Source organism: Jaculus jaculus, chromosome 7 (assembly GCF_020740685.1).
Source record: "Jaculus jaculus isolate mJacJac1 chromosome 7, mJacJac1.mat.Y.cur, whole genome shotgun sequence".
Taxonomy (NCBI): domain Eukaryota; kingdom Metazoa; phylum Chordata; class Mammalia; order Rodentia; family Dipodidae; genus Jaculus; species Jaculus jaculus.
The window spans coordinates 48,056,011-48,067,206 of NC_059108.1; the positions used below are offsets into that span (position 1 = coordinate 48,056,011).

An 11,196-nucleotide genomic window follows, 5' to 3' on the forward strand; every position below is an offset into this window, starting at 1 on the left:
AGGAATTGCATGTAAATATTAACTCTTCTGGTTAACCATTTTGAAAGATGATTTAGTACTAAATTATTTGTAAAGTATAAAGGGAAATGATAAAGAGATCATTTGTGAACAAAATCCTTACATTTGATGAAACATCTTCAAATTTGGATATAGGTAAGACAAGATCATGGCTAATGAGAGATTTGTACTGTGGAAGCTTACCATGCACAGTTTTGGGAGCCATGTCCCTTTCAACCTCACTTTTTCCAATAGGCCCTCTTAGTTCAGCTAGCTTAGAGTGAAGCCTGTATCTCCCTTTCCATTCCACTTTGTGAAGGGAAGGCAGGACTCTGTTTTTCTCTCCATATTTTTATCTGCTTTACATGCAATTTTCCTATGTCTTCAAAACATAGCACTGGCTTAATAAGTGACATACTGGCACATTGGGGCATCTGCTGTGTCTCAGCCAGATTCTTGGTCGCATTCTATTCCAGTCCTATGCTGTGCTTTCATATGGGCATTTGCTAATTGTGTATCCTCAGGATTGGGAAGGGGATGGGGCCTGAGAGCAGGGAAGATGAACCTGTGTTTGCCGGAAGGCAGGGGCTGCAACTGGAACTCTTTGTGTGGAGTGTTTTGGTATCAAGGAAAACTTTGTTGTTTTTAGACTAAGGCAGTGTGTACTTCATCAGCTAGCCACCCATGGCTACCAATGCTATTTGCCAGTGTTCAGATACTACTCCAGGGTAGCAACCTATGTTTTGTTAGTGCTCTGTGACGTGAAGGGATTGCAGCAAACATATAGTTAAGGACGTTGACAGAGGGAGGGTGGGTCAGTTGGAAGGGTATTAACAATTATGAATCACCACAACCTAGTGCACTGTAGAGTTTTAAAAGTATCCATTTTGAAACTTGATATGTATGTCAGTGCTTTCTAAAAATTAGACATTCTGAAAAAAAATTAATACTTTATTTACTTGTTATTTACTTACTTGAGAGAGAGGGGGGGAGAGGGAGAGGGAGGGAGGGAAGATGGGAGAGAGGGAGAGAGAAAGAAGCTGTGGGGGTATGCCAGGGCCTCCCACTGCTGCAAACAAACTCCAGATGCTTGGACCACTTTGGATATCTGGCTCTGCATGTTTACTGGGGAACTGAACCCAGGTCATCAAGCTTTGCAAGCAAGTGCCTTTAATCACTGAGCAATCTCTCTATCCTCCTGAACAGCATTCTTGATCTTTATGTCTCTGACTCTAATTATTTTTCTTAAAAATGTACTCTGTATTTGTTCTTGTGTTTTTTTATTCCAAGATAGATGTATTTTCTGTACTCTACTGAAATACATCATTTTACCATAACTTTATCAGTAACCTAGCAGTAGATATTTAAGTTAATTCTTCTTTTAGTAATTGAATAAGACTTTAATTTATATTTTCTAAAGTGATGTATGTATCTTTAAAAATTATTTAGTAAAGAAGAATAATAGAAAAATCTACTTTCAAGGAATTTGTAGGGAATCTGTGTGGTACCATTTTTAAAAAAATGTGTTTGGTACTTAGAAGACTGCTGTGAATCTCATTTAATTACTGAGTAACTCTTTGTTTTCATCTAAAGTTTCAAGCTTGAGTTTCCATTGTGGCATGTTATATATTGCTATGAATAAGGTTACTTAAAATGGAAGCTTTTAGTAAATTGTTTTATAAAGAAAGTCCATTTTCGTCTACGGATATATCTCCGTAACTATTAATCATGCAAGCATGAAAACCTGAGTTTTGATCCTTAGCACCCATTACTGCTGCTGCAATCCTAGCACTGGGGAGACAAGACAGGGGATCCTTGGTGCTTGCTTGTTCCAGATTCAGTGAGAGACCCTGTCTCAAAACATAGTGGAGAGTGATTGAGGAAGAGCACTCAGTGTCATCTTCTGGTCTCCGTACACAAAAACATGTGCCTACATTCCCCGCAACCCTCCCCCCACGCAATATGCACACACATATTAAAGGAAGACCTTCTATAAAATGATGAGAATGTCATCTTTATAAATGGATATATATTTATAATTTTGGATATAGACTAAGTTTAGTAATATGAATTCCACTTTTGTTCAGTTTAGTATCAGTACCATCCTTGTTAAATTATCTGTAGAATTATTACAATCCCTAAATTATTCAAGACCTCTATCTCCATGCATAAGTGAAATAAAGAATGAAATAAAAAATACATACACCACAGTTTTAGTTTAAAACATTGTATAATTTGTAGAAAATTTTTGTAATGTTTCCCTAAGTACTAGAACAATAAGTATATGACAGTGATCTGTAAATTACTTACAGTAGTACAAGTAGACTTCATACTTGAAAAACTTGTGAATAGCCATTGTAGAATCACTTATTCCCATACCTAAGCTATTAGTATTCTACACACACATAATCATTACATGTAGTAAAAAGTTAGTGAGGCATTTGATGTACTGTAGAATTCTAGTCTGTTGTTAGTATAGGCTGGGTTTACTTTAAATCAACTAGTCTATGTTGAACTGTCCATTTGGAAGGTAGAAGGATTATGCACAACATTGTGCTCCTCGGACAAGGTAGCTGAGCTAGTGTCAACACATGAGTGGGATGCTGATGTCACAGGGAATGGTTAGTAAGGATATGGAAGCAGGCACAGAACAGGACCTGAGGGTTTATTATTATTTTCTTTCTTTAACTCATAACTTTCATTTTTATTTTTAACTAATTACGGTGGTTTGAATGAAATGTTGTCGATAGGCTCATATGTTTTGAATATTTGATTCCTAGCTGGTAGCAGTTTGGGAGTTGTGGTGCCTTTGGGAGGTGGAGCATTGCTGGAGGAGGTGTGTCACTGGGTGCCAACTTTGAGGCTTGTTACCTCAGTTTGCTAGCTCAGTCTTACTGCTACTTCCCAGCTGATGTGACAAGATGTGATGACTTGCTGTATATTCTTACCATGCTTTTCCTGCCTTGATGAAAACTTCCCCTAGAAACTGTAAGCTGAAAGCAACCCTTTTTGTCACATATGCTAAGTACAGAAAAATTACTGTTAATGGTTTATTTGCCTAAAATAGTTCTTTGGGAATTTAGAAATGGGTTTTTCTCCTCCAAACTGGATTATCTTTCTTACAATGTTTTGATTGTTAGATTTAACTAAAACAAGTATTGGGGATAAGCTTTTTTTTTTTTTTTCTTAATGGTAATTTGTAAAATGATTCTATTGAGCTAACACTGTTTCTTTTGTCTTTGAATAGTTGGAACAGATGATGGCAAAGAAGCAATTGAAAGTGGGGCTGCGTTTCTCTTTATGACATTTCACTTGACGGACTCTGTTGGCCACATAGAGACAAAGGCTATTAAACAGATGTTTGGTCCATTTCCATCTTCATCTGCCACTACAGCTTGTGATGCTACTAATCGAATTATCTCTCACTTTAGTCAAGATGACCTGACTGCTTTTGTCCAGATGACAGAAAACCAATGTAGTGATAGAGTAATTTTTGGTAAAAACTTAGCATTTTCATTTGACATGCATGACTTGGACCACTTTGATGAATTGCCAATAAATGGTGAAACCCAGAAAACTATAAGTCTGGACTACAAGAAGTTCCTAAATGAACATCTTCAGGAGCATTGTCCCACAGAACTCAAGCCTGTCGAGAAAACAAATGGTTCCTTTTTGTGGTGTGAAGTTGAAAAGTATTTAAATTCAACTTTGAAGGAAATGACTGAAGCACCAAGAATAGAAGATCTGTGCTGTACCTTATATGATATGCTTGCTTCTGTTAGAAGTGGTGATGAGCTTCAGGATGAGGTATAGTTGAAGTTGTTGGAGTTTTATATGAATGTATTCTATGTCAGTGAAATAGCTTTTTGACAAACATGAATTTTTTATTTAAGTGTCATGGATTGAAACCAAAACATGAAATGTACTAAGCATGTCATTTAACACTAAGGTACATCTCCATTCCAAAATAGCTATTTTAGACAAGATTTTAGCAGAGAAAGTACTCCCTTAATATTATGCCAAGATACTTAATTACATAGCCTGGTAGTTTTGCATAGCAGGCACATGTGCTTTTCCACTGAGAACTTTACAGGAGGACTGAGAATAGTAATGAGTATTATATGTAGTTGTACAAATACTAAAATGAAAGCAACTACTATAGACAATTAATATATACTCTAAAAAGTAAATAGGTAGCACATATGATGCAACACACTGAAGTAGAAACTGGAAATTTATATAGAAAATTTCCACTAACAGAACTGTAGTGAAATAAACTGAAAGCACAAACATGGATATCCTCCACCATCTCATAATGAGTATTCGTCATTATTCACTGACAGGAAAGGCAAAACACTGAGGCGATTAACCACTCAAAATTGTACAGTCAAAACATTGGCAGCACATGGGCTATTCACTGACACAGTAAGCCATCTATTAAGATCATGTTGGAAGCCACACATTTCTGACAGATCATGTAAGCTTCAGAGTAGCTTCTATACACATTAACGAAGTGCAGACCTTGTTATTTGGTGGTTATCTCCCTGCATGCCCTTCTGTTGCCTATTCCTGTATCTGCTTCCTCCTCCTTTCCTCTTTGCCCTTCCACATCTATTGAAATATACCATTTACTTTCATATCCTGATATATCTCTTGACTTCCACATATGAGAGGAAATGTGATGCTTATTTTTGTGAGGGTGGTTTATTTTTACTTAACCTTGATAATCTATAGTTCCATCTTATTATGTTATTATGTTATTCTTGCAAATAACATAATTTTTTTATGACTCAAGAAAATTGCATTGTGGCTATCCATATGTGACTTGTTCTTTATCCATTCATCTGTTGATGGGCACCTGTACTGATTCCATAACTTGACTATTGTGAGTAGAGAAGTAATAAACTAAACCTAGAATAGGTATTGTTAGATCATGGGGGAATTCTTTTTTTTCTTTCTTTTTTTTTTTTATTAACAACTTCCATGAGTATAAACAATATCCCATGGTAGTACCCTCCTTTCCCCCACTTTCCCTTTTGAGGGGAAATTCTTTTTTTAATTGATTCAGAAATTTCCATACTGATTTCCTTAATGTCTGTACCAATTTAGTTATTGTGTCCAGCAGTGTTTAAGGGCTCTCCTCCCCCATGAATATTTGTTTGTTTTCTTGTGTTTTCATGACTGCAGTGAGATGGAATCATGGCTTACTTCTTGTTTGCATTGCCCTGATGTCTAAAGATGTTGAACATATTTTCATTCATGTATTAAGTCATTTGTGCATCTTAATTTTCAAGTATCTGCTCAGTTTATTTGTTCATTTGTGGATTGGGATATTGTTTTGATGGGTAACTTTTTGAGTTCTTTTTATATTCTGGAATTACTCCTCTCATATGAATAGCTGATAAAGACTCTTCTATTTTGCCTCAGCATACTGTTGATTGTTTTCTTTGCTGTTCAGAAACCTTGATTTTATGCAATCTCATTTGTTAATTCTTGTGATTATTTCCTGAGCTACTGGGATATTTATTATTGGACCTGAGGATTAAATTTTAATCTTTATATGATTTGGTTTTAAATAATTGATTAAATCCTGGAGAGAAAGTCATTAAAACAATGAAAGCATAGCTAATTTCCATTTTTATCTGATTGTGAGCTAATTTATTAATTTAGTACAATGACCCAGGAAAGATCTTGGGAACAGTAAAATAGTTAATTGTAAGATATAGATATGATTTCATCAGTAGCACTGACACCATGTAGGATCTGTTTGTTCACCAGGCTGTGGTGAAGAATGACTCCAGGAAGACCTTTGCAGTATAAGCAGGAGAGACTGTGGAGCTTGCTGATGCTGAAGGAGAAGAGTATGGCAGCCAAAGGTGTCATAGACCCTAGTGGAGCTCTAATTTCAAGGCCATAAATGAGTACTAGACCCTAACCAGTGTAGATGCTGTCCATTCCATTAGCAGTATAGGAACCAGAGTGAGGATGAGGGAAAAAAATGAAGAGATCTTGGAGGGCTTCTGAAGGACAGGGCCAGTAATGCTGGCTCTTCCACAGGTGAAGGTTCCCACCTTTTATATGGAGACCTTATGGTTGTGGACCACAGTATTCCAACCTTTCTGTACAGGGACAAATACCAGAGGGTGTGGACAAGTTAGTTTTTTTTTTTTTTTTTTTTGCCCTTTCGAGGTAGGGTCTCATTCTGGTTGGGGCTGATCTGGAGTTAACTATGTAGTCCCAGGGTGGCCTCAGACTCACTGTGATCTTCCTACCTCTGCCTTCCCGAATGCTGGGATTAAAAGCATGCACCATTATGTCTGGCGACAACCAAGTTTTAGGAAAACAAAAGAGACCAATGAGACAGAAAACCATGATTCCATACAAGCCTTTCCTTATCAAAGATGGCCAGGAAAATCGAGGAGGAATAGTTTGCATGGCTTAATGAATTAGTCTTAACCTTTTATTCTTAAAAAAAATGTTTTCACTTATGAATGGAAAGAGGGAGAAATTGAGTGAGTATGTTTGTATGTATGTATCCATCCCACTGCAAATGAACTCTACATGCCTGTGCTGCTTTCTCCATCTGTTTTTATATGGATATTAGGGAATTGAACCTAGAGTGGGCAGGATTTGCAGGCAAGTGTCTGTAGTCTTTATTGAACCATAATTCCAGCCTTCAACTTTCCTCAACTTCTTGTTGTGTCGTTCTCCTCTTGCTGTTGCTGCTAGGATTTGAGAGATTGTGGGCCACAGTTTCAGAAATATTAACATCATTGCTTTATGTAAAGGTTCTTCATGAGTTACTAGGTTTTGTGCATGGTTTTTGGTAATGAGCAGTGCTGTGCAAGGACAGCAGCATTTGACAAGCTGGATTAAGTTTTGTTTCATCTTTGGCACTGTTCATTCATTCTTTCATCTGTTCTGTACTGTATGCCAAGGATGATATAAAGGTAATCTAACAAAGCTTCATTAACCTGCTTCTGTTATCTTCTTTCTGAAAGTTTCTATCTCTTGGATTTTTTTGTAAACATATAAATACATTTAAAAATGAATGAACAATTATATCTGATACAGGGAATGCTGTTAAGACTAATTTGGAAAGCTGTCCATTGATACAGGATGGAAATAAGAAATATATTTTATCATGAAAATGAATGGTCAATTTCTGATAATAGTATTTTTTTTTGTTTATTTTTATTTATTTGAGAACAACAGAGAGAGGCAGATAGAGAGAGAGAGAGAGAATGGGCGCGCCAGGGCCTCCAGCCACTGCAAACGAACTCCAGACGCGTGCGCCCCCTTGTGCATCTGGCTAACGTGGGACCTAGGGAACCGAGCCTCGAACCGGGGTCCTTAGGCTTCACAGGCAAGCGCTTAACCGCTAAGCCATCTCTCCAGCCCTGATAATAGTATTTTGTTGAGGAAAAGCATTTTGGATAATGATTCTGTCATTTGTAAACAAACACTATTTTTTGTGTGTGTTTGTTTTTTGGGTTTTTCAAGGTAGGGTCTCACTCTAGCCCAAGCTGACCTGGAATTCACTATGGAGTCTCAGGGTGGCTGCGAACTCACAGCGATCCTCCTACCTCTGCCTCCCGAGTGCTGAGATTAAAGGCGTGCACCACCACGCCCGGCAACAAACACTATTATTAGACTTAAGAAATATTCATGGGAATATTCACATGTGTGGCTGTATATTTTTCTTTTGTGACAGTTGAAGTTACCATATTTCTATGACTCAGGAAAGCCACCAATTTTACATATGTACACATATATATGTGTGCACACACACACATGCAAATATAAACTAAACTTTTAATTAGGTATGCAGTGTTTCCTAGGTTTAGCTTTTCTTACTACACTACTGATTATTTGTAATATGTGGGTACTAAAGTGTTCACATTTCACATTGTCTTAATTTAAGTAATAAGTGAGCTTGGCTTCAGCTTTTATTGTTAACGTACCTGTAAATAGTGAGCATTAATCATTATGAGAATGGATTCTAATTTTTGCAAGAAATAATTTACATAGTATATTCTCCCTTCCCCCCTAGAGAGAGAAATAGGTGCTGCACTAATATTCATGGTTATATTCTTATGTTATGCCTTTAGTTAGTAATTATCTTTGCCACAAACCAAACTAAGAACAATTTAAAAAGTTTGAAATGTTATGTATTTGTTTTTATCCAGTGTGTAATTTTTCATGAACCACAAATTCAAAGTTTTTGCTCAGAGTTGCTCCTGTTTTAACATTGTCTTTTGTCATATAATTATTCTTTTTAATATTATACTATCATATCAATTGATAATTGCTTACTAGCTCAAAGAAGGGTTCCTAAATTGAGTAGTTTTTCTTTGTGTACTATATGTACTATAATAAGCAATATATGATATTATGTTTATTACTTCAATATATAGAGCAGTCCTGACTTTTCAAATGTTTTTCTTTCTAATCAGAATGGAAATGCATGAATTTAATTTGTGAGAATGAAAATTTCTATTTTTCTTAATGTTTTAATTGTTATACTTTATTTTTTTTAATTTTCATTTTTTTGGTTTTTCGAGGTAGGGTCTCACTCTAGCCCAGGCTGACCTGGAATTCACTATGGAGTCTCTCAAGGTGGCCTTGAACTCATGGCAATCTCCCTACCTCTGCCTCCCAAGTAATTGTTACATCTTTATACTCTGCTTAACATACTAGTGAGAGTAGAGAATTTATAAATTATCCTCTTTTAAAACCCAATTACAACTTTACAAATAAATGTCTGGAGCTTTTTTATTTTCAAAAGGTATGTAAGAAAGTGATGATCTGTTCCTAGAAGGATTAACTCTAAAACTATGTAGCCTGGTATCTTTTGCAGATCTCAGAATTTCATTGACAATTCAGATTTTTCAGTATTTAACAGCTTATACAGAACTTTTCTTTCTTTCTTTTTTTTTAAGTTCTATTTGAGAGAGAGAGAGAGAGAGAGAGAGAGAGAGAGAGGACCTCAACCACACCAAACTCCAGACTCTTGTGCCACCTAGTGGACGTTTGTAATCTTGCATGTGCCTCACCTTTGTGTATCTAGCTAGTGTGGGATCTGGAGAGTAGAACATGGGTCCTTAAGCTTTGCATGCAAGCACATTAAGTGCTAAGCAATTTCTCCAGCCCTCTTTTAAAATTAGTATTGATAATTAGATTTTTCTACAAAATTGACCATTTCATTTGGCTTCCTAGCCTTTTGCTACAAAATGATTGATAATATTCTCTATTAAAAATATTTATTTGAGAGAAAGGGGGGGGTAGAGCGAGAGAGAAATAGAAAGGGTATGCCAGGGCCTCTAGCTACTGCAAACAAACTCCAGGTGCATGCACCCTCTTGTGCATCTGGTTTACATGGATCTTGGGGAATTGAATCCGGGTCCTTAGGCAAAAGCGTTAACTGCTAAGCCATTTCTATAGCCCATCTCTTTTCTATTTTTAAGAGTAGCAAATTACTTATTCCTCTGTGTGTGTGTGTGTTTGTCTATGTGTGTGTGTGTGTATATATATATGTATGTATGTATGTGTGTACCTGTGTGTGAGTACATGTGTGAGGAGGCCAGTGTTTGAAATTGTGGAACTTCCTGTATCACTGTCCGCCTCGTTAAAAAAAATTGCTTATTATTTATGTATTGTTTATTTTTATTTATTTATTTGAGAGTGACAGAGAGAGAGAGAGAGAGAGAAAGGGAGAATGAGTATGAATGCATCAGAATGGGTATGCTAGGGCTTCTAGCTGGAGAAAATGAACTCCGCATGCATGCGCCACTTTGTGCATCTGGTTTTATGTGGGCACTGAGGGATTGATCCTGGGTCATTAGGATTGTAGGCAAACATCTTCTTAACTGTTAATCCATCTCTCTAGCCCCGAAAAATTCTTTTTGAATGGCATTGTTTTTTACTTTATTTTTTCCACATATATTTTAGCTTTTACTGATAAAGCACATTCCACTTTTTAAATAATAAGGCATATGACAATTTTCCATTCTTTAGAACACAAGAGGTAGGTCTTGTTAAACTCAGTTGTCATATGCATGTATTCCACAGTGAAAATGGAGTTTTAACTTAAACATATTAACTGTCGAAGCCTGGGTTGTTATGGTCTAGACATGCCCATAATCATGCCTAAGGCTAAAGCAAGAGGCTTGCAAGTTTGAGTTCAGTCTTAGCTATAGATTTAAATAATAAATAAATAAGTTTGAAGATGAGGCTCATGGGCAAGGTTTTTGGTTCAATCACCCAGCATTAAAAATAAACAAAAACAGGGGCTGGAGAGATGGCTTAATGGTTAAGTGCTTGCCTGTGAAGCCTAAGGTCACCGGTTCGAGGCTCGATTCCTCAAGATCCATGTAAGCCAGTTGCACAAGGTATTGCATATGTCTGGAGTTTGTTTGCAGTGGCTGGATGCTCTGGCATGCCCACTCTTTCTGTCTCTTTCTCTCTCTGTCTTTCGCTCTCAAATAAATTTAAAAAAACGTTAAAACAATAACAAATGTTGGGCTGGAGAGATGACTCAGCAGTTAAAGGTGCTTTCTTGCAAAGCCTGAATGCCTGAGTTTGATTCCCCAGTACCCACATAAAACCAGATGTACAAAGTGGTACAGGCAGGCATCTGGAGTTCATTTGTAGTGGCAGGAGGCCCTGGTGTGTCTATTCTCTTTTCTTTTTCTGGCTGTCTCTTTCTCTGTGTCTCTCAAATAAATAAATGAGAAGTAAAAAATGGTTTATGAGGGCTGGAGAGATGGCTTAGCGGTTAAGCGCTTGCCTGTGAAGCCTAAGGACCCCAGTTCGAGGTTCGGTTCCCCAGGTCCCACGTTAGCCAGATGCACAAGGGGGCACACGTGTCTGGAGTTTGTTTGCAGAGGCTGGAAGCCCTGGCGTGCCCATTCTCTCTCCCTCCCTCTCTCTGTCCTCTCTGTGTCTGTCGCTCTCAAATAAATAAATTAAAAAAAAATAAAAATAAAATGGTTTATGAGCTGGATGTGGAGGCACACACCTTTAATCCTAGCACTTGGGAGGCAGAAGTAGGATCAACAAGAGTTCAAGGTGACCCTGAGACTACATAGTGAATTCAGGTTGGCCTGGGCTACAGTGAGACCCTACCTTGAAAAGCAAAAATCCCCAAAACAAAAACAACATGTTTGTAACTGCTTGTTCCCTTGTATTATTTGTAAT

The 11,196-nt window shown here is 37.1% G+C and overlaps 1 protein-coding gene across 1 annotated transcript in view; it reads left to right on the forward strand.

Moving 5' to 3' along the window:
* Ascc3 (activating signal cointegrator 1 complex subunit 3) overlaps positions 1–11,196 on the forward strand; it is a 380,520-nt gene that overhangs the window by 51,251 nt on the left and 318,073 nt on the right. The window contains exon 4 of the mRNA XM_045155316.1: positions 3,245–3,804. Within this exon, the coding sequence (XP_045011251.1) occupies positions 3,245–3,804 (560 nt within the window). The remainder of the gene's footprint in view (positions 1–3,244; positions 3,805–11,196) is intronic.